General features: G+C 50.0%; 1 protein-coding gene across 2 annotated transcripts in view; it reads left to right on the top strand.

Moving 5' to 3' along the window:
* LOC119174150 (uncharacterized) overlaps positions 1–24,666 on the top strand; it is a 278,504-nt gene that overhangs the window by 95,886 nt on the left and 157,952 nt on the right. For both annotated transcript variants that reach the window (XM_075896136.1, XM_037424972.2), the window contains exons 3-6: positions 14,669–14,799; positions 22,987–23,113; positions 23,610–23,741; positions 24,364–24,459. In XM_075896136.1, the coding sequence (XP_075752251.1) occupies positions 14,669–14,799; positions 22,987–23,113; positions 23,610–23,741; positions 24,364–24,459 (486 nt within the window). The remainder of the gene's footprint in view (positions 1–14,668; positions 14,800–22,986; positions 23,114–23,609; positions 23,742–24,363; positions 24,460–24,666) is intronic.

Raw genomic sequence — 24,666 nt, 5'->3', positions numbered from 1 at the left:
ATGGATGGACGCATGAACGGACGCAGGGGCGGATGCATTGACGAACGCAGGGACGAATACACGAACAGACGCATGCATGGACGGGCGGATGGACGCATGGATGGTCACACAGACGGACGCATGGATGGACGGAAGCAAGAACGAATGGACGGACGAATGCTTCGCCCCACTCTCTATCATTCATTTCGTGGATGTGCTGCCAATTTTTTCTTTTTCTTTCATACTGCGGCACGTAGAATGACCCGTCTGCGTCTCGTGCCACGTGGTAGCGTTTGACGTCTAGTTTGCCGCGTGTTGTTTTTTTTTATTCGCTTCTACATCATGTGGGGGCGGACGCGCGTCGCATCGGCTCCGCAGATTTTCTATGGTTTTCGGCGATTTCTTTCCAGCCATTCAGTTCAGAGTATTCCCAAGTGACTGCGAAAGTGCTGCGGTCTCTCCCGATACCATTTGTCCAGGTGAGCCCGTGTTTCGGTCACTTTTCGAAGATTGCCCGTACCGCCACGCTGGCACGACAGTCAAGCCAGTAGACAAGGCACGGTAGGCCCGACAAGTCGTCGAAGCAAGCGGGTGCCCCATCCGCTGCGCCGGCGCCCGAAATGGAATTCGTGCAAGTCGAAGGGGAGGAGATATCGCCGACGGAGTTCGGAAAAGAGCAGGGATGGTGCGAGATCAAATGAAACACCAAGAAGGCGGGTGGAGACGCCGACCCGGTGAAGAACCAGCAAGCAACGCCAGCGTCTACCGAGAAGGCGGCGTTTATACAGAAAGCGACACAGTACGTGCGGAAGATCACCATGACGAGCCGAATGCCCAACCTGCCGACGGATGACTACAAGATCATCGTGCGACCCCGGGATAGCTTCAACGTATCCCACTACCAGAAGGACCGCGTCCACTGCTGCATACGCAACGCTGCAGGGGTGGGGCGCGGGGTAGCTTAGGAGGACAGCGTCTGTCTCAATGAGCGACAAAACGTTATTGTGGTAAGCACGCCGTCAGAAGATCGCGCTAGACGATATAGAGGCATTTGCAAGCTGCGAATTGGCGACCGCGAGTTCGAAGCGAGTGCCTACAGAGCGGCTCCGGAGAACACGTCCAAAGGCCTCATCAGGGGCATATCGCTAGACGAAAAGCCGGCGGACGTCGTGAGAAGTCTGGTTAACCACCGCAACCCGAACGTCCTGCATGCCAAGTGCATGGAAAACACGACCAACGTGATAATCCTTTTCGACGGCTACTACGTGCCTCGTTGCGTGAACTACGGAGGGATGATGATAAGGTGCACTCTTTACAAGAAACATATCGATATGTGCTACGAGTGTGGTCGTCTGGGACACAGGGCCGATGTGTGCCCCAACCCGAACGACAAGAAGTGCCGTGGGTGCGGATGCGGCAACCCGCCCGACGATCACCGGTGCGAGCCGGTGTGCCAACTGTGCGGAAAGGGTCACCTCACCGGAGACCGCAAGTGCAAAGCTAAGTACAAGACACCCTACCTGTTCAAGCGCCGACAGTGGGAACGCAGAATGCGCGAGGAGGCTGAGGCCGCCTACAGCAGTAGCAGCACCGTCAACGACGGGGAGGAGGGCTACGGACGACGCCACGCACCGAGACGACGTAGCGGCAACAGTCGATCGGCCTCGAGGGAGACCCGCGCGCGGAGCCGCACTCGCTCCCGTACTCGTTCTCGAGCCCGCTCTCGCAGCGTCTTCCGACCCCGTTCAGCCAAGCCTCGCAGCACGTCGACGGCCCGAGCCAACCACACAGCTGCAGCCAAAGGCGGAGGAGAGGTTGACCCCCATAAATTGAGGTGGGTGGACGTCGCCTCCGGACGCGCGCCCAGCGCACCGCTAACGCGAACCGAGACTGCCATTGATAGAAACCCAGATGTAGACAGACGCGGCAGCTCTGCTTACAAACGCAACAGCGACCCAGAAAGTCTAATGCAGAAACGATTGGATCAATTTGAATCAATAAGCCAAAAACTACAGCAGGAAAATGCAAGGTTAAGAAACGAAATTTCCACGTTGAAGGGGGAGGCCCCGACAGTTCCCTTTCCTCCTCCTCCTCCTCCAATTAAACCAGTCGCAGCCGGCGCGGCTGCTAGTACAGCCGAGAGTGTGGAGGAAGTCATGGAGGCTCAACACGCGCACCCCGCACCCACTAAACGTGAGGCACTTGACCCGGAACAATTCGACGTCAAATCGCAGAAACGCGAGGAGAAACTCCGCGAACGAGTCGATAGACTCGACGACAAGGTAGACGCGATGATGACCCAACACGCGCAGCAAACCGCGCAACATAACAACGCAATTGCTCAGCAAACCGCACAAACGGAACAGTTGAGCATTGCAATATCTCAGCTCACAGAAATGGTCGCGACGCTGCAAACGCGCATAGACAATATCGAAATGCGACTTCCGGGCGCAGTGGGTCGCCCAGTACGAACGACTGGGAAACCGTACATTAGGCCGTTACCCGACGAAGAGGCGCAGGATCAGCCGGACGGCGAATCATAACACGTACAGTCACCATGGCTCGACACAAAACCACACAAACACAACGCCCACAACAGCATAACACATGGAACACGTTCACTATCTGGCAGTGGAACTGCAGGGGGTACAGGAGGAAACGGGCGCTTCTCCAACAATTCTTACGTAGCCGGCAATGACCGGACGTAATACTATTGCAGGAAACCAATGACCCGGTCAAGCTGGCGGGGTACAAATCTATAGACGACGCTGTGACCGCGGGAGCCCCACCGGCCGCTGCAACGCTAGTGCGACGCAACCTCACCGTGGCGCAACGCAAACTTATGAACGTTAGCATACCGCATGTACTCATGGAGCTCATCCCGACGAAAGGGCGCGGCCCTGGCCTGTTCGTGCTGAACGTGTATAGCAGACCCAAAGCCAGACACTGCTTTAGCACGTTAATGTGAGAGGCGCGCGAAGCAGCTGCCGACGGGCCCTTGCTCATCGCGGGCGACTTCAACGTGCCCCACGCGGCGTGTGGGGGTACGGCTACGAAACGCCAAAAGGTAAGCGCCTTTGGGACGATGCGCAGAATGAGGGCCTCGAGCTCATCACAGACCCTTCCGCACCTACGCGCAGGGGCAACAGCGTGTGTGCAGGCACCTCACCCGACCTCACATTTACCAAGAACGTTTCTAGCGCGCGATGGCACAATACACGGGAGGACCTGGGTAGCGATCACTCAGTGATCGAGATCTAGGTCGACGCTGAACCTCACCACCGCGTTCATCGGGAAGGTATCAAGGGCAAGAACCACCGGCTGGTGGATTGGGACGCGTTTCGCAAAGTCCGGGAAGAGCAGAATCGTGGCAGTGCGGCTATTGAGGATATAGATAGCTGGACTGCGACGCTCAAGGGGGATTTAGAAACGGCGACGCGGGAGGTTCCGCCAGAAGCACAGCTCGAAGTGGTAGACAGCAAACTCCTACACATGTGGGAAGCCAAGCGCAGCCTACAAGACAGGTGGAAGCGTCAACGCCACAATCGAACGCTGCGCAGATGCCTAGCACGGCTAAGCAGGGAAATGAAAGAGCACGCGTTACAGGTATGCAAAACGCAATGGGAAGAGATCTGCAATGGGATGGAGAACCAGCTGGGACGGGCCAAGACGTGGCATCTCCTTCGGCACCTCTTGAATCCGGAGGAGACGAAAACATCGCACGTACATAAGCTTAACAAGTTGCTGCACGACTACAAAGGCACCCACGCGGAATTTCTAGATGACGTGCGAAGCCGTTACTTTCAGTCACGTAGCCCCCTCGCGCACTCCGCATACGCCTGGGAAGGTGAGGGTAACGCGGAGCGAGACGAGGACTTCAGCGTTGCAGAGGTGAGGGCGGTGCTGCACAGGCTCAACACAAGGTCGGCGCCAGGCGCGGACGGGATAACCAACAAAGCGCTACGTAACTTAGACGATGAGTCGATAGAACAACTGACGGCTTACATGAACGAGTGCTGGAATGCGGGCGCTATACCGAACTCGTGAAAAACGGCGCGCATAATTATGATCTCCAAGCCGGGCAAACGAGTACAGATTGACAACCTTCGACCGATATTCCTGACGTCCTGCGTTGGTAAGGTCATGGAACATGTGGTTCTCGCTCGCCTTACCAACTAGCTCGAGGACCGAAACATGCTCCCACACACGATGCTGGGGTTCCGTCCTAACCTTTCCACGCAGGACGTTATGCTTCAACTCAAGCACGATATCGTAGACAATTCCACACGATCCACCAAAGCGATACTCGGGCTCAACCTCAAAAAGGCGTTCGACAACGTTAGCCATGCTGTGATACTTGAAAGTATACGAACGTTGAGACTGGGCGAGAGAACGTACCACTACGTACGGGATTTTCTTACGGGCCGCCTGACCCGATTAGCGATCGGCGGACTAGAATCGCAAGACGTATACATGGGTTGTACGGGCACGCCGCAGGGCTCCGTAATCTCGCCCATGCTCTTTAACCTCGTGCTTGTCGGATTACCACGAAAACTCGCTGAGATAGAAGGCCTCTACCATAGCTTATACGCCGATGATATTGTAACGCACTCTTCAATAAACTCTTTTAATACGCTAACGTACGCTGGGCGAACTTGTGCCCGAGAGTAATAGCACAGCTAGATTGTCTCGAGGATTCCCTTCTGCCTCTTCTTCTACGTTCGTCTTTTTCCCCAACACGGTTCGCGCGCAGCTGGGTCCCACAGGCTCGTGCGTCGCAAATCATCTAGAAGGCACAAGTATTTGCTAGCGTGCGTAATTTGAAGTCACATTGTGTCATTGCCCCCCTTTCCAGAGTGCATCGTCCCGATGCTTGTGCCACACTGGTCGCATGGCAGTCATTCACAAACCCTCGTCAGGGATGTCGTTAACGTCAAAGAACGTTGTATCTTCAGCGTTTCATTGCCTGTCGTGATATGGTTTCATCCTGACGACATGCACAGTTTCCGTGCGATACCGCCGTCGGGATTGAATATCCTGTCCCTCTGGCATAACTTCGTAGTTGAGCGAGCCGACGCGACGGAGCTTTCTGTACGGACCGAAATAGCGGCGAAGCAGTTTTTCTGACAGGCCACGTATTCGTGCAGGAATGCACACCCATACTCTGTCTCCTGGTGCGTACTGTACGTCTCTTCTTCGCAGATTGTATCGATGCGTGTCGGTTTTCTGCTGTTGGAGAATGCGATATCGTGCCAGCTGTCTGGCTTCTTCTGCTCTTTGTATGTAGTCGTGAACGTCATAGTAATTCTCGGGCGTCTTGTCAATAGGTAACATTGCGTCTAAAGGTGTCGTTACCGTCCGGCCAAAAACAAGTTGGAATGGCGTCATCCGTGTTGTCTCTTGCATCGCAGTGTTATAGGCGAATGTTGCATAGGTTAATATTTTATCCCAAGTACGGTGTTCTATATCAACGTACATTGACAACATATCAGCCAGCGTTCTGTTCAGTCGTTCCGTGAGACCATTTGCTTGAGGATAATATGCCGTCGTTTTTCTATGACTGGTGTGCGTCAATTTCATGATACATTTCATCAGGCCGGCCGTAAATGCAGTCCCTCGGTCCGTGATCAACGCTTTTGGAGCTCCATGCCGCAGTACTATGTTGGAGACGAAGAATTCGGCTACTTCAACGGCTGATCCTTTAACAAGAGTAGCTGTCTCGGCATATCTGGTTAAATAGTCGGTGGCAACTATTATCCACCGTTTTCCCGATGACGACGTAGGAAATGGGCCCAGTAAGTCCATTCCCACTTGTGTGAATGGGCTTCTGGTGGTTCTATCGGTTGAAGGAGACCTGCTGGTTTTAGCGGTGGCGTTTTACGTCTTTGGCAGTCCCGGCGGGTTCTGACATAGTGTCGTACAGAGCTAAGCAACTTCGGCCAGTAGTATTTAGTGCGGATGCGTGCTAACGTTCTGCTTACTCCTTAGTGTCCAGCTGATGGATCGTCGTGGCAAGCCTCCAAAATCTCTGGTCGCAGAGGTGAAGGGACGACAAGCAGGAATGTCGCTGTATTGTTGTCAAAGTTCCTTTTATACAGGATGTTGTTTCGTAGGACAAACGCTGACAAGCCGCGGACAACAGGTCGTGGAACATCGACAGACTGTCCTTGTAGGTACTTGATCAAGAGGAGTATCTCAGGGTCGGATCGCTGCTGAAGTGCCATCTCTGATGGTGACACAGCTCCCAAGAAAATAAAATCTTCACCATCCTCGGTGGAAGCAGAAGCAGCAGGTTGAATCGGAGCACGTGACAAGCAGTCCGCATCACTGTGCTTGCGACCTGACTTGTACACAAGCGTGATATCATACTCCTGTAATAGCAAGCTCCATCGTGCAAGCCGTCCACATGGGTCCTTGAGATTAGCCAGCCAGCATAGCGAATGATGGTCGCTTATAGCCCGAAAAGGCCTACCATATAAATATGGTCGAAACTTGCTGATAGCCCATACCACGGCAAGGCATTCTTTCTCGGTCGCTGAGTAGTTCACCTCAGCTTTCGAAAGAGTGCGACTGGCATACGCAATGACTCGTTCTTGTCCGTTTTGCCATTGGATGAGCACGGCCCCAAGACCTAAATTGCTTGCATCTGTGTGGATATCGGTTTCCGCTTCCTCGTCAAAATGCGCAGAACAGGATGGCTTTGAAGGCACTTTCGTAGTTCATTGAAGGCATCCTCTTGTTCGTCAAGCCATACGAAAGGCATTTCCTCTTTAGTCAGCCGTGTCAGTGGTTCAGCAATCGTGAAAAAATTTTAACGAACCGTCGATAATACGTGCAGAGACGTAAAAATCGCCTAACAGCCTTTTTGTCTGTTGGCTTCGGAAATCTTGCTACGGCCTCAGTTTTTGCAGGGTCTGGGCGGAGGCCTTCTGCACTGATGACATGGCCGAGAAAAAGGAGTTCACGGAAGCCGAAATGACATTTCTGCGGTTTTATCGTCAAGTCCGCTGATTTGATCGCAGTGAGCACGGCCCGGAGCCTTTCCAAATGTTGCTCAAAGGTAGCAGAGAAAACTACCACATCGTCGAGATAAACCAGACATGACTGCCATTTAAGACCACAGAGCACTGTGTCCATCATCCGTTGGAATGTGGCGGGTGCTGAACAAAGGCCAAAAGGGAGTACCTTGAACTCGTATAAACCGTCAGGTGTCACAAACGCTGTCTTTTCGCGATCTGTTTCGTCAACCTCAATCTGCCAATACCCACTTTTAAGATCCAATGAGGAAAAATACCTGGCATTTCGCAGCCTATCCAGAGTGTCATCAATTCTTGGCAGAGGATAAACATCCCGTTTGGTGACGGCATTCAGCTTCCGATAATCAACACAGAAACGGAAGGTTTGGTCTTTTTTCTTCACAAGAACAACAGGTGACGCCCATGGACTTGATGAAGGCTGGACTACATCGTCTTTGAGCATTTCTTTAACCTGATTACCAATAGCTTCTCTTTCTCTTGGTGACACTCGGTAGGGATGCTGGTGTATTGGCCTCACTGACTCGTCGACAATGATGCGATGTTTGGCGACAGGAGCGCGTCGAACCTTAGATGACAACGAGAAACATTCGGCGAATTCCCTTAAAAGACCCTCTATTTGCTCTTTTTCGCTCGGTAGTAGGCCTGGCTCGATGTCGATGGCTGCAAGGACAGACTCCACGTCTTCGAAATCAGAATCATTGGTTTCAAAAGTTCGCAGCTCCGTAACCTGGACGAAATCATTCAGACTGGCGATGATGGTTCCTTTTGCAACATGCTGCACCTCATTTCAAAAGTTTGTGAGTAGAATGTTTGCACATCCGTCACGTAACTTAACAAGGCCTCGTGCCATGCAGATCCCTTTTTGGAGTAGTAAGGCAGTGTTGTTGTCAGCAAATCCTTCGAATTCACTGAATGCTTTGTTGTTTACTGCGACAGATATGGTCGATCTTGGCGGCACCATGATGCCATCATCTGCAATACAAAGGTCATATACGTTTACTTCCGTTTCAAAGGTAGCAATCGCGTGCCTAGTCGAGAATGAGACGGAAGATTCTCGCAAGTTAATTACAGCGCCATTAGCTCGTAAGAAATCCATGCCGATAATCAAGTCTCTTGAGCATTCCGGCAGCACAATAAAACTGGCGACGTACGTGAAACCCCGTATTCCGATTCTTGCTGTGCATATTCCAGTGGGGTCGATGAAGTGCCCTCCTGCTGTGCGAACTTGTGGTCCCTTCCAAGGAGCCAGCACTTTCTTTAGTATTTTAGAAAGTCCGCTACTCATCACTGAATAATCTGCGCCGGTATCTACCAGTTCGATGACTTCATAGCCGTCAACGAACACACGTAAATCGGAAGCAACGTCACTATCGAAGCACCGGTTTCTGAATCGGTCGTCGTTCAAAGTCAGCAATGGAGGTTTTTCTGCATTAGCGTCGACAGCGGCCTTGCCTCCACAGGTCGCCGACTCTAGTTTTCCCGACGCGGGCTTGGGGAACGAGACCTTGGGGAGCTTGCTGAAAGTCGGGGGCTAGGCGATCTATACCTCCCCGTTGTCGTTGCCCGAGGTTGGTGTCGTTGGAAGCCACTTGAGGTTTGACGACCTGATTCTTCAATTTCGAAGGGACGTTCACCATTTCGTGGTCGAGGTGCATTAACAGGAAAACCACGTAGTCCTGCCTGGCGGTAGTGGCACGTTCGGTAGAGATGACCAGGCTCCCCACAGTGGTAACACAGCGGTATCCTGTCGGGGTTGCGCCAGACATCGCTCTTCCTTAGTCTCCTCTCTGGCGTTGGCTGCAGGGTGCTCGGCGGCATCGGGTACTGCATAGGTGTAGCCGCCGCGACGTCCGCACGTCATGGAGGTCCTCGTAGTAGCACATCAGCATACGTCATTCTCGTCTTCTGTTGTAGTGGCAGCCCTGGCTGTGCGTTGCTCGAAGGTTCGCGTACCACCTGCCTGACCTCCTCACGGATCACATCGGCCAGAGACGAAAGCATTGGAGCGTTCTGGTCAAGGCGCTGCCTCTGCAGCTCTTCTCGCACAACAGACCGCACGAGCTCGCGTAGTGCTTCCATGCCGTTACCGAAGGCTGGTGGCAACATGTCCAAGGAAGTGACGATCGCATCCCGGTTGTATAACCTTGCTCGCTGTTGTAGCGTCCTTTCCATTGTAGTAGCCTCGGAACGAAACTCGGCGATGGTGCGCGGCGGGCTTCGAATTAGTCCGGCAAAGACTTCTTGCTTCACGCCTCGCATCAGATGGCGCAGCTTCCTGTCTTCGCTCATATTTGAATCCGCTCGGTGGAATAAGCGAGACATGTCTTCCACATACATGGCGACAGTTTCGTTATTGCGCTGATTTCTTGTCTGGAGCGCAGCTTCAGCTCTCTCTTTGCGGTCTGTGTCCGGGAAAGCAGCGAGCAGCTCCCGTCGAAAATCATTCCATGACCGGAAGGTGGCTTCGTGGTTTTCATACCACGTTCGTGCGCTATCTTCCAGTGCGAAGTAAACACTTCCAAGTTTGCGCTCTTCCCCATATCCGTTAGCCTTTGCGACGCGTTCAAAGTGCTCAAGCCAGTCCTCTGCGTCCTCGTAGCTTTCGCCGTGGAAAGGCTTTGGTAGCATTGGCTGGTTTACTACAATGTTGGCTGGAGTGACCTGAGCTGTCATGTCAGTTGCGTACCCGTTCACAGCCGTTGATGTTCCAAGCGAAGTCGATAAAGGAGAAAATTCAGGACCCTCACCACGTAGGCGTCGACTGCAGCGCTGATGAACAGGCGTCAGCTCGTTGGGTCGAAATCGCTGTGGTTCTGGACTGTGCTCCGTCACTCGAGAGGGGCTTGGCATCACACCCAGCACTTCCACCAGATTTGTAACGCACTCTTCAATAAACTCTTTTAATACGCTAACGTACGCTGCGCGAACTTGTGCCCGAGAGTAATAGCACAGCTAGATTGTCTCTAGGATTCCCTTCTGCCTCTTCTTCTACGTTCGTCTTTTTCCCCAACACGGTTCGCGCGCAGCTGGGTCCCACAGGCTCGTGCGTCGCAAATCATCTAGAAGGCACAAGTATTTGCTAGCGTGCGTAATTTGAAGTCACATTGTGTCAATATCACCCTCTGGGTTGCCGAGGGAAATGACGGCCACGTAGAGCAAACGCCGCAGGAAGCCGTCGACGTGGTGCAGGACAACCTTCGCGACACTGGCCTCGAATGTTCCGCTGCTAAATCGGAGCTCCTGCTATATAGACCCTCGCGCAGGGGCTGTAAACCCAAGAACGCCGATTCCGCATTCGAGTGCGCATATAGAGAAATTAATGTGCGCACATCAGACGGCGCTGTCATCCCACAAGTTAACACCATTAGGGTACTGGGCTTGCGCCTGTCCGCCAACGGCCACAACGGCGAAACCGTTCGCAGACTAGAGAGCGCGGTCAATGAAACAATCCGGTTGCTGAAACGAATAACAAATCGGCATAGCGGAATGAGGGAAAGCAATACCATTCGCCTGGTACATGCTTTCGTTATGAACCATATAACGTACGTCGCCTCCTACCTCAAGTGGCAGGCGACTGAGCGCACCAAACTAGATTGTCTCATCCGCAAGGCGTACAAACGCGCAATCGGATTACCGGCCAATACCAGCACGGAAAAATTTCTCGAGCGGGGGTTGCACAATACTCTAGATGAGATAATCGAAGCACACAACATCGCCCAGTACGAACGTCTGGCGAAGACCAGAACTGGTCGACACATCCTCGAGACACTGGGTATCAACTACCATACGCAGCGCGGCGAAAAGGTCGGGATACCCAGACGTATTCGCGAGCGCATCGTCGTTCTGCCGTTGCCAAAGAACATGCACCCGACACATCACATCGGTCGGCGCAACAGGCGCGCCCAAGACCGTGAAAAGAAATTCGGCAATAGCAAAGACAGAGTTTACGTGGGCGCGGCCCGTTACGACTGCCACCGCGGCTTCGCGGTCGCGATCACGGATCATGTAGGTACTTGTGTCACGAGTGCGACGATAGACACGGAGGAGACGGAGGCGGCCGAAGGAGCTGCCATAGCCCTCGCGATAGCCACCACGGACGCCGAGGTGATAATAGGCGACTCGCATGCGGCGATACGCAACTACGCCAGCGGCCGGATCTCCCGCGAAGCGGCCCGCATTCTCCAAATTCACGAACGCAACATCTGCCGCAAAAATGAGTTTCCTCGTATGAACTCCTGCCCACACGGACCCTCCGCTTGCGGGCAACGCGACTGCCCACGCCGCGGCTCGAGGACTTACACGCCGAGCTGCGACGCCTGCCGACAGTCCCGATGTCTCGCACACTTCGACAGCGATGCGAGAATGGACGTGGGGGGTTCGCATGACCACTTTCAGAGACATCACGCAACACTACAGACTGAACAGATGCGAATATCCACCACCCCACGCCAAACTAAACAAGAAACAGCAGGTTGCCTGGAGACAACTACAGACACACACGTACCCGAATCCGGTGATCCTTCGCCTCTGCTACCCAGACATTTATACGTCCGACGCGTGTAAGGCGTGCGGAGCCAGAGCGACGCTGCAGCACATGCTGTGGAAGTGTACCGGTAACGCGCAGCAGTCCCCTACGAACCCGGTAGACATGGCAGTCTCGAACCGCGAGGCGCGATGGGAGGCGGCTCTGCTCAGCCACGACCTTGCCGATCAATTGTGGGCCGTCCGGCAAGCCCAGGATGCCGCCCGGGTCCAAGGACTCGAGGCCGTCACCTAGGCCGGGGTGCTTGTAGCCCCACCCCGCTCAATGACGCCGGACATGTTCAATAAAGTTTTTACTCACCCACTCACTCTACATCATGCGTGAAACACTAGAGAGTTACTTGTGTTGAAATGAGTGGCACCACCGTGAGCACAAATTAACATTATATATACTGCGACGGGGACACTCTGATTTGTAACTACTAAAAACATAACTTGAAAAACGATCGTGTAATGTAGACAAGGACAAGTGCGTTGGACCAACTCGCCCAGTCAGCCATTTTGACAAGGTACTAAAAACAAGAGTCGGGACCCTTTCCCTCACCCATTTTACTTCAAGCGACCCTTCCGTTCGAAATGAGCGGCTGGTTCGGCCCCTGCTTGAAAGTGCACGTTACGTTATTATTGGTGTTCCTTTACGCGGAAGCCATTTTTATCAAAGGCGCAGTGTCTCGAAACGAAACCTATCGGAAGGAAACTATGGCAATGCCCCATTAGTCACTCTGCCATCGCGCAGAATCCCAGGGACCACGGTGATGGCACTGTGGTGGTAACGGCCCGGTGATGCGGCGCCAATCAGCACCGTGTAACGTGCGGTTAAGTAAGCTCGGAAACTGGGCCAGTTGGGGCATATTCATTGTGGCTAACAGCTCTAAAGCGCATAGACTACAAGTGGGCATGGCACTGTTTTTGCGCTGTTGGCCACAATGAATCTGCGGTTATCACCGCTCTCTTAGTTTGCACTCTCTTCGAGGTCGCCTCCACAAGCACGGGGCTCGCTCTCTGGATTCCGTGCTGAACGATTGTGCCGCCCGCGATCTCCGACGCCAGCATATAGCTCTCGTCAGTCGGCCCGCCGTCGGCGATCTCTTGACGTCGTTGTGCTCTCGCCGATCGGTGCCCCGTCCTCGGACTCCTTCGACCGTGTCCCCCGTTTCTTATCTCTTCTTTCATCTTACTTCGATCGCATGCGATGAGCGCTCCGTCTTCTGTATCTTTCTTTTTCTGCTATTCTTTTTATCCTCTCATCCCATCCCCTACAAGGCGCTGCGCCGTTGTGTATGAGCCGAACAGAAATTAGGTGCCTTTTTTTTTTCCTTCCTTCAAAAATCACTCACTCACAAAAACACCGTTATAACACTTGAAAAAAAAAATGTTCTTCATTCCCGAAGTGCGCCAAGTGCATTAAAACGCATTTTAATGAGATTTCTTAGTTTCATCTTTCATGAACTCACTTATCCCGGATTTACTTGTTCTTTTTTATTTATGTTTATTGATTTTGTTTATTCCGAATGCTATATTCATGCCGCCAGGAAGCTTTATTTATTAACCCACACATTGCTCCCGCCGTTCGTTTACACAGACCCGCCATTTATTATTTTTTTGCCGTGATACCACCAGTTCCAGTTAGACGACAGTTATAGTACGGTTGCAATAAAAATTCCGTGCCACGTACGCGAACGTCACGACATTTTCATCTCTCCGAGTCATCTTGTTATGGTTACTGTAGTCGTTTATTTTCCGGCGAGAGTAGCTATTGTAATGAAATGAATCGCGGAAAAAAAACAGCGCTGTGGCAAGTGCCAAGCGCTGGGTAAGCACAAACTCTCAATTCCTGTTGGCAGCGTGCAGTGGTCCGCATCATCTAGCTTTAAAGTGCGGGTGCAGAACCGGCTGTGATTGCGTGCTCCCGTAATAGTCTTCGCGGAGAAAAATAGCTCGATAAACAGCCTTCTCTATCCCCGCGGGGTGCCCGCATTGTTGGCTTAGTTACTTCGCGGCGCTCCCCTTTTTTTTTATTATTATTGATGTTCGGATTGTTCGGGCTCGATGCGCGTGATAAATCTTAGCGCCACCGTCGGGGTCAGAGCGGGTGTTTTCTTTTTTTTTTTCTCTCGCCACATTGGCGCGCGTTCGGCTTCGCCGCATAAAGGGTAACGCTGCGGCGAAGCAAGCTCTGCAGGCGTCTTTGGAAAGAAAAGCAATTAGGGCGGGGTATAGAAGGAGCATAACGGGATGCCAGGAAAAAGAGCAGCGTGGCCCGCCGAGGCCTTTGAACTTTTGAACGCGTCGTTGTGTACTCGTTTAAGCCGTGACTGATAGTTTGGAAATGCCCTTTGTCAAATTTTAGAGCTAGACGGAAGACATTGCGCACCTCTCGAAGCCGGTGGGAACTAGTTGCGTGTACTTCTCTCTTCATTCTAACGAGGAAGCCCAATATGTTTCTGTTCATTTTTGGGACTGATTTCCTTGGGTGTATTTTAAATGCTGAGAAACAGCTGATGAATATAAGGTAGGCGTGTTTTCTTTCCGCAAAATAAAAAAAAACAGGCAAACCGGAAATTGTCCGTTATTATGCAACACAATTAAGGTGTGACATCGACACAGTATGTTGACGGGACTAATGATGCACTAGGTTGGCGTACTTACTAATAACGGACAGCTGGATTTTCTTCCTTGTCTGGGAGTAAGTATTTGGCTGGTAATGGCGGTAGTGAGAGCGTCTGGAAAAGGACAGTATGGATAGAGAAGTTTCCTGCGTGTGTCCATCCCTGTGTCCATCTTTTTTCTTGAAATAACGCTTATGCTCCACGTGCACAAAGCTTAACCTCGCACAAAGCGAACCGCGTTCTGACAGAATAATATACCGCCTGATAGCCATCACGGCAGCTGCTGAAGAAGACAGAACCGCAATTGAAGATGACAGGAGAAGTTGTAACGCCGGCTGCAGTGACACGGCGTGCTCAAGAATGTCTCGTCCCTTAAAGTCTCCTCTCGAACTTACGCAACCTAGCTCCGATGGCTGCAATATTAGGGTTGTCTGAGGGGTGCAATTACAGGGTTGTCTGTGTGAACTGACTTAGCTTCACCCTAATTTTCTCTATGCGCAGCTCATCCTAGATGCGGAGACCATGTCTCGGCGCATGGAACACCGCGGGGCCTGTGCCTGCGACAACAACACCGGTGACGGAGCCGGCGTCATGATGGCCGTACCCGACAAATTCTACCGCAAGAGGCTCAGGTGCGTGCCTCGTCGTCTTTTTTTTTGTTTGCTTATACTGAATGGATTTCATTAGTGCTTTGATTTGAGTATTATGATTCCGATCGATGCGTTTCGCTGTCAGTATTGCTAGGGGCGTAGCCAGGGGGTGGCACCCTCACATCTCCCCCCACCCTGAATTAATTTTGCCATGTCACACAGGGCACAAAATGCCATTTGGCCGCATCTGCCTGCTTTGCCCCACTTCAGGTAAAGGAGGTACCACCCAGGGCTGTTACCGAAATTTCTGAGTGGTATTCGTCACATACTTGTGGATGTAGCGTCGCAGAGGTTGCACAAAGAAATGTAACCAGTGATATTGCTCAACACCCTTACCGCTGGCCATGCGAAATAGTGCCCTCGAAAATAAACTGCCTCTTAGAGGACTAATAACTTGGCATAGTTTTTTTATGTACACCAGCTCAATGAAATGTAATTACGAGTGTGTTTTATCATTTTTATCGCGGGCGGATATACCTAACGTCAGCCGTGTAAAGGTATTTTGATTTGCACTCTAAAGACATTTTCTATTTGTTGTGTACCTACAATTTGCCTTATGTATACAGCCGGCGGCAAAAATTTACGGGCTCCGCGTTCTACAGCAAGTTTGACAGTTGGGTCTGTTAATAAATTTCACGCTTTTAAAATGAATAAGTAATAGCGATAACTTGGTATAATACCTATAATCAAGTAACAAACCATGAGTGACGTCAAGCAATGCATTTGCGTGGACGCTCCAAAACAAAGACCTCATTATTCCCGGCATCGATAATATGGACACTGGGAAAGCCTGAACCTTCGATGTGGTCCACAGAAACACTTGCATTGTTCTGCAGCAAGCACTCATTAATTTAGAGGGGCATCTAATGGCGTGCTAGTTAATGCAATTAATTAGAACCGTAGAAAAGCCGGAGTTGCCAGTGTGCTCTCGGCAAGCACTCAATAACTTGGAGGCAAGTGGAGGAGCTTCAGTTGATTGGAAATGGCGAAGCTGCAGCGCAGACCGCCCACAGATGTGACGATTAAGTGGAACAAGGCGCGAGTGGCTAATTCAAGTTGTTTGCTAGAGTTCTTTCGCTTGTACTAGCTTTGTGTGCCGCCGAATTGTAAACAGAGACTGTAATGCACATGTGGTGTAGCAAATTGTGTATGTGTGTGTGTATGTGTGTGTGTGTCCTAGAGCACATCCCGATGAATATGCTGTGATCACACTATAAAAAAATTGTATGCGCACCAGCCCGCCATCTTGTTTGATTTCTTTAGTAACTTAGGAGCTCAAGAAAGTTGTTGGTTTAAGAATGCATACGATTAACGCATATATCATATGGCCGATATTTCATTGTTGACTGCAGAGAATTGTCAGACGAAGTGTTAATATTAGTGCTAACGAAAAGTGTGTTGGCAATCGTGTGAACTTTTACATTTTAAAATTTTACATCACCATGTAGAGAAAGGAGGTCGTAAGAAAGGGACAATTAAGTAAGCAGTATATGGTGACTAACCTCTCAGTATTTCCTTCTTCCTCTCATTGTATTTTTCTAGCAGCTTTATTACAACCTCAATAACTTTTAGCAGAATACCTTGCAGTGCAGGGTGTGCCCATTGTTTTTAAATTTTGTACGCAAAACTAATTCGGTACAAATATATTGTACTAAAACGTAGCAGTATGTGCCTCTACATTAAGTAAACACTCAGCTACTGGTGCTTACATTTAATCAGAAGATCGCCAGCTGTGTAGTTTTGGAAGTGCAGGTTATGTGCACATTAAAGAACCACAGGTGGTCAAATTTCCAGAGTCCTTGTGGTTTCAGGAATGTTACACCTCATCAATTATTATTAATTATAATTCCCGACATGTAGATAAGAACAGAACCGTCAAAATGCACAACATTGAACTACATATCAGACTTACATGCCTAGTTCGGGTTTTTCTTTAAGGGCACTTGCAGTTGTTTATACTTTGAGTCTGTCAAAACTGTTCAAAGTTTTAAGCGAATTTTTGGATTTTAATTAAGACATAACTACAGTCACTGTCAGTCAGTCAATGAACTTTATTCGGGTTCTAAGAAACTACAGAATCGTAGTTGCTGGCTGCGCCCACGTTGGGACTGCAAGACCAGGTGCAATTTTTCGGAGGGACTGCGCAATCGCCCTAAAGGTCAAGTAGTCCAAGAAACAAAAAAGAAAAAAACTAAAAACAAATTCACGTATCTTTTTTTATGTTTCGATCTAGGGGTCAAATCGCTACAGCCACGTCCGAAATTACTTTCAAGTCCTCACATATCTGGCACTTATCAGACCTTTTTCATAATCTGTAGTGCGTTTCCCCGCACTGCATATTCGCCCAACTAACTACGACCCCCGTCGTGCTTCAAGTGAATGCGAGGGGCTTGCCTGTTATTCATGTTTATATCAAACGAGCCAAGTCTAAAATTTTCGCATCATAGCTTAATCGAACTGCGCTTGCACACGCTGTTTGGAGATGTGAATTGGTGTCATTATTTTGGCTAACTGCACCGCATGAAAGCTTGCTTTGCGATTATGAAATGTGTCTAACAGGTGCTCTCACAGCTTCTTGTGGATACGTTCGGCTCCTTCGGGGACCATGCCGATCATTCTTAGTTGCGTGCAGCACGTCGCCTACCAAGCTCACGCCGTCACTACCGGGGCACTTGCTGCACCGTGCGCACGCGTTTGTTCTGAGTGTCGCGCGCTCCACTCGAGCTCCCCACTCCATCTGATTGTGAGATTTGGTAATTGCGGCATTTTAAACAAATCAAGGAGGCCGTATCAGCGCTGTGGGCTGATAAGAGTTTGGCAATGGTGGAATTTGACTACAGGGGATGATTTCAACAATGTCCAGAATACCACCTTAGCACTGGGCCACATTTTCTATTGAGAAGTTTGTATAAGATACTCATTTGTGCTCTCACAGCTTCTCGTGGATACGTTCGGCTCCTTCGGGGACCATGCCGATCATTCTTAGTTGCCTGCAGCACGTCGCCTACCAAGCTCACGCCGTCACTACCGGGGTATTTGCTGCACCGTGCGCACGCGCTTGTTTTGAGTGTCGCGCGCTCCACTCGAGCTCCCCACTCCATCTGATTGTGAGATTTGGTAATTGCGGCATTTTAAACAAATCAAGGAGGCCGTATCAGCGCTGTGGGCCGATAAGAGTTTGGCAAATGGTGGAATTTCACTACAGGGGATGATTTCAACAATGTCCAGAATACCACCTTAGCACTGGGCCACATTTTCTATTGAGAAGTTTGTACAAGATACTCATTTGTGCTCTCACAGCTTCTCGTGGATACGTTCGGCTCCTTCGGGGACCATGCCGATCATTCTTAGTTGCGTGCAGCACGTCGCCTACCAAGCTCACGCCGTCACTACCGGGGTATTTGCTGCACCGTGCGCACGCGTTTGTTTTGAGTGTCTCGCTCTCCACTCGAGCTCCCCACTCCATCTGATTGTGAGATTTGGTAATTGCGGCATTTTAAACAAATCAAGGAGGCCGTATCAGCGCTGTGGGCCGATAAGAGTTTGGCAATGGTGGAATTTGACTACAGGGGATGATTTCAACAATGTCCAGAATACCACCTTAGCACTGGGCCACATTTTCTATTGAGAAGTTTGTATAAGATACTCATTTGTGCTCTCACAGCTTCTCGTGGATACGTTCGGCTCCTTCGGCTACCATGCCGATCATTCTTAGTTGCGTGCAGCACGTCGCCTACCAAGCTCACGCCGTCACTACCGGGGTATTTGCTGCACCGTGCGCACGCGTTTGTTTTGAGTGTCGCGCGCTCCACTCGAGCTCCCCACTCCATCTGATTGTGAGATTTGGTAATTGCGGCATTTTAAACAAATCAAGGAGGCCGTATCAGCGCTGTGGGCCGATAAGAGTTTGGCAATGGTGGAATTTGAGTACAGGGGATGATTTCAACAATGTCCAGAATACCACCTTAGCACTGGGCCACATTTTCTATTGAGAAGTTTGTACAAGATACTCATTTGTGCTCTCACAGCTTCTCGTGGATACGTTCGGCTCCTTCGGGGACCATGCCGATCATTCTTAGTTGCGTGCAGCACGTCGCCTACCAAGCTCACGCCGTCACTACCGGGGTATTTGCTGCACCGTGCGCACGCGCTTGTTTTGAGTGTCGCGCGCTCCACTCGAGCTCCCCACTCCATCTGATTGTGAGATTTGGTAATTGCGGCATTTTAAACAAATCAAGGAGGCCGTATCAGCGCTGTGGGCCGATAAGAGTTTGGCAATGGTGGAATTTGAGTACAGGGGATGATTTCAACAATGTCCAGAATACCACCTTAGCACTGGGCCACATTTTCTATTGAGAAGTTTGTACAAGATACTCATTTGTGCTCTCACAGCTTCTCGTGGATACGTTCGGCTCCTTCGGGGACCATGCCGATCATTCTTAGTTGCGTGCAGCACGTCGCCTACCAAGCTCACGCCGTCACTACCGGGGTATTTGCTGCACCGTGCGCACGCGCTTGTTTTGAGTGTCGCGCGCTCCACTCGAGCTCCCCACTCCATCTGATTGTGAGATTTGGTAATTGCGGCATTTTAAACAAATCAAGGAGGCCGTATCAGCGCTGTGGGCCGATAAGAGTTTGGCAATGGTGGAATTTGACTACAGGGGATGATTTCAACAATGTCCAGAATACCACCTTAGCACTGGGCCACATTTTCTATTGAGAAGTTTGTACAAGATACTCATTTGTGCTCTCACAGCTTCTCGTGGATACGTTCGGCTCCTTCGGGGACCATGCCGATCATTCTTAGTTGCGTGCAGCACGTCGCCTACCAAGCTCACGCCGTCACTACCGGGGTATTTGCTGCACCGTGCGCACGCGTTTGTTTTGAGTGTCGCGCGCTCCACTCGAGCTCCCCACTCCATCTGATTGTGAGAGTTGGTAATTGCGGCATTTTAAACAAATCAAGGAGGCCGTATCAGCGCTGTGGGCCGATAAGAGTTTGGCAATGGTGGAATTTGACTACAGGGGATGATTTCAACAATGTCCAGAATACCACCTTAGCACTGGGCCACATTTTCTATTGAGAAGTTTGTATAAGATACTCATTTGTGCTCTCACAGCTTCTCGTGGATACGTTCGGCTCCTTCGGGGACCATGCCGATCATTCTTAGTTGCGTGCAGCACGTCGCCTACCAAGCTCACGCCGTCACTACCGGGGTATTTGCTGCACCGTGCGCACGCGTTTGTTTTGAGTGTCTCGCTCTCCACTCGAGCTCCCCACTCCATCTGATTGTGAGATTTGGTAATTGCGGCATTTTAAACAAATCAAGGAGGCCGTATCAGCGCTGTGGGCCGATAAGAGTTTGGCAATGGTGGAATTTGACTACAGGGGATGATTTCAACAATGTCCAGAATACCACCTTAGCACTGGGCCACATTTTCTATTGAGAAGTTTGTATAAGATACTCATTTGTGCTCTCACAGCTTCTCGTGGATACGTTCGGCTCCTTCGGGGACCATGCCGATCATTCTTAGTTGCGTGCAGCACGTCGCCTACCAAGCTCACGCCGTCACTACCGGGGTATTTGCTGCACCGTGCGCACGCGTTTGTTTTGAGTGTCTCGCTCTCCACTCGAGCTCCCCACTCCATCTGATTGTGAGATTTGGTAATTGCGGCATTTTAAACAAATCAAGGAGGCCGTATCAGCGCTGTGGGCCGATAAGAGTTTGGCAATGGTGGAATTTGACTACAGGGGATGATTTCAACAATGTCCAGAATACCACCTTAGCACTGGGCCACATTTTCTATTGAGAAGTTTGTATAAGATACTCATTTGTGCTCTCACAGCTTCTCGTGGATACGTTCGGCTCCTTCGGGGACCATGCCGATCATTCTTAGTTGCGTGCAGCACGTCGCCTACCAAGCTCACGCCGTCACTACCGGGGTATTTGCTGCACCGTGCGCACGCGTTTGTTTTGAGTGTCGCGCGCTCCACTCGAGCTCCCCACTCCATCTGATTGTGAGATTTGGTAATTGCGGCATTTTAAACAAATTAAGGAGGCCGTATCAGCGCTGCGGGCCGATAAGAGTTTGGCAATGGTGGAATTTGACTACAGGGGATGATTTCAACAATGTCCAGAATACCACCTTAGCACTGGGCCACATTTTCTATTGAGAAGTTTGTATAAGATACTCATTTGTGCTCTCACAGCTTCTCGTGGATACGTTCGGCTCCTTCGGGGACCATGCCGATCATTCTTAGTTGCGTGCAGCACGTCGCCTACCAAGCTCACGCCGTCACTACCGGGATATTTGCTGCACCGTGCGCACGCGTTTGTTTTGAGTGTCGCGCGCTCCACTCGAGCTCCCCACTCCATCTGATTGTGAGATTTGGTAATTGCGGCATTTTAAACAAATCAAGGAGGCCGTATCAGCGCTGTGGGCCGATAAGAGTTTGGCAATGGTGGAATTTGACTACAGGGGATGATTTCAACAATGTCCAGAATACCACCTTAGCACTGGGCCACATTTTCTATTGAGAAGTTTGTATAAGATACTCATTTGTGCTCTCACAGCTTCTCGTGGATACGTTCGGCTCCTTCGGGGACCATGCCGATCATTCTTAGTTGCGTGCAGCACGTCGCCTACCAAGCTCACGCCGTCACTACCGGGGTATTTGCTGCACCGTGCGCACGCGTTTGTTTTGAGTGTCTCGCTCTCCACTCGAGCTCCCCACTCCATCTGATTGTGAGATTTGGTAATTGCGGCATTTTAAACAAATCAAGGAGGCCGTATCAGCGCTGTGGGCCGATAAGAGTTTGGCAATGGTGGAATTTGACTACAGGGGATGATTTCAACAATGTCCAGAATACCACCTTAGCACTGGGCCACATTTTCTATTGAGAAGTTTGTATAAGATACTCATTTGTGCTCTCACAGCTTCTCGTGGATACGTTCGGCTCCTTCGGGGACCATGCCGATCATTCTTAGTTGCGTGCAGCACGTCGCCTACCAAGCTCACGCCGTCACTACCGGGGTATTTGCTGCACCGTGCGCACGCGTTTGTTTTGAGTGTCGCGCGCTCCACTCGAGCTCCCCACTCCATCTGATTGTGAGATTTGGTAATTGCGGCATTTTAAACAAATTAAGGAGGCCGTATCAGCGCTGCGGGCCGATAAGAGTTTGGCAATGGTGGAATTTGACTACAGGGGATGATTTCAACAATGTCCAGAATACCACCTTAGCACTGGGCCACATTTTCTATTGAGAAGTTTGTATAAGATACTCATTTGTGCTCTCACAGCTTCTCGTGGATACGTTCGGCTCCTTCGGGGACCATGCCGATCATTCTTAGTTGCGTGCAGCACGTCGCCTACCAAGCTCACGCCGTCACTACCGGGGCACTTGCTGCACCGTGCGCACGCGTTTGTTTTGAGTGTCGCGCGCTCCACTCGAGCTCCCCACTCCATCTGATTGTGATATTTGGTAATTGCGGCATTTTAAACAAATTAAGGAGGCCGTATCAGCGCTGTGGGCCGATAAGAGTTTGGCAATGGTGGAATTTGACTACAGGGGATGATTTCAACAATGTCCAGAATACCACCTTAGCACTGGGCCACATTTTCTATTGAGAAGTTTGTACAAGATACTCATTTGTGCTCTCACAGCTTCTCGTGGATACGTTCGGCTCCTTCGGGGACCATGCCGATCATTCTTAGTTGCGTGCAGCACGTCGCCTACCAAGCTCACGCCGTCACTACCGGGGTATTTGCTGCACCGTGCGCACGCGCTTGTTTTGAGTGTCGCGCGCTCCACTCGAGCTCCCCACTCCATCTGATTGTGAGATTTGGTAATTGCGGCATTTTAAACAAATCAAGGAGGCCGTATCAGCGCTGTGGGCCGATAAGAATTTGGCAATGGTGGAATTTCACTACAGGGGATGATTTCAACAATGTCCAGAATACCACCTTAGCACTGGGCCACATTTTCTATTGAGAAGTTTGTATAAGATACTCATTTGAATAAAATTTTCAGTGATTAAATCCTACGGGTGCCTTACTTGTGCTTATCAATGCAGCATAAAAAGTCCATTATTGCTAAGATGTTGGATATGCGTGTATATGAGCACAAGGCGTACTGATTATTATGGCTCTACGTTGTCATTTCAGGGAGGAGCTAAACATAGTGCTGCCCCCTGCTGGACATTATGCCACGGGTGTCTGCTTCCTGGAACAAATGACAGCTCCTGAAGCAGAGAGGAGGTTCGAGGAAGAGGCTCTGGCCAACAACCTGAAGGTGCGTTTTCGTTTGAGCTCATAGTTCTAATGTCTTGCTGATGTGAAGAATATTGTTGATTGGAGTTTGCATGAGTGTAAGCACAGGTGTGGAATTCAGCTTTGTGGCAGTCAAAAGAACAATGCGAGAAAAGGTCCTTGTGGAAGCCTATAAAATTGGCAGATTATTTTATGGGTTTGTAAAATAGCTTGTGTGTGTTGTCGATTTGTCATATACAGTGTGTGTAAGCGGATGGCACCAACAGTGCTTTGTTAGCCACTACCTCACCCAAAGTGCTGGTTTTTTTCTCTGAGCATTATTTATCTCATCGAGAAAAATTGGTTTATCAATGTATGAATTACTTGTGCCACTGAGTAATCTTGTATGTCAAGTAGTGCATCAAATTTGGAAGCATCATAATGAACTATTTCTTGCTCACTGCATCTCACATAGAAAGGTTTTGAGTCCTTCAATGTTGTCACTGTCAAGCAGTCTCATTAGGACGCTGGATGTTCAGGTTCTCTGCTGGAGGACCCTTCCCACAGATGATGCAACCCTGGGCTCAGTGGCTCGTTCCACAGAGCCATACATGCGCCAGGTGTTTGTGGTACCCACCGGTGGACAGGCAGGCAGTGATTTCAAGCGAGACGTGAGTGGGCCTGATTTTGTACTTTTCTATGACGTTTTCTTTTTCATTCTTTGTTTCTTAAAAGCTGTATCACCACAATGTTTTGAGTAAGGGCTTGAAACCAGCTAGTCCTGCCTGCATTTTCGTTCAATATGTGGTCAAGTGGTGAGTGCTCCACCTGCTGTTCAGGGTAGCTTAGTCTCTGTGAGACTATCTGGTAGTTTCTTTTCAACTTGGCAACCAGGCACGACCTTATCACCATAATCATCATCATAATAATTTATTTTTCTTTTAAACGCTCATGTTGTGGTGTTACTTATGGAACACTACTAATTAAAGGCATGAGCTCCTTGTTGATTATTGCATCAGCTCGGTGTAAAAAGCAAGATTTATTCACCAGTGCATCTGCCTCTCTTACATGAAGCGTGCTATCGCTTTTTCATAAGATGCCTCCATTAAATCTTGAAGTTCCACCGATACATAGTATAAATTATGTCTTCAAGCTTGTATTGAAGCTAGGCATAAAATCTGTTGGAAAGCTATGTGGTACTCAAGAAAAATTATTTTTCAAGATGTGCTATATATATCTCTGAAAGGATGATTGATTGATTGATTAATTTATTGATTGATACTTTTCCCACAGGTGTTTGTCCTCCGGAAGACCACTTCTCACAAGATTCCCAGTGATAAGCTGCGCTACTATATTTGCAGTCTGTCACCGGACACTATTGTATATAAGGTGAGATAGCACAGGGGAGACTTTTGTAGTGAAGCTAACACTCTTTCTTGCTCTCTGATCTGGTCCTTCTGTTCAAACTTCAATCTCTCTTTGAACCGTATTAAGTTGGCATAACTGCTTCATAATTGCTTTCATCTTCAGTCTCTTTAGGTTTGGGCAGGCATTTAAATATGTGCCATTGTGTGTAGCTATGTGGTGGCACAATTT

The sequence above is a fragment of the Rhipicephalus microplus genome, chromosome 5 (assembly GCF_043290135.1).
Source record: "Rhipicephalus microplus isolate Deutch F79 chromosome 5, USDA_Rmic, whole genome shotgun sequence".
Classification (NCBI taxonomy): Eukaryota; Metazoa; Arthropoda; class Arachnida; order Ixodida; family Ixodidae; genus Rhipicephalus; species Rhipicephalus microplus.
The sequence above is the reverse complement of the archived record's forward strand: the minus strand, read 5'-3'. Positions and strand labels throughout refer to the sequence as shown.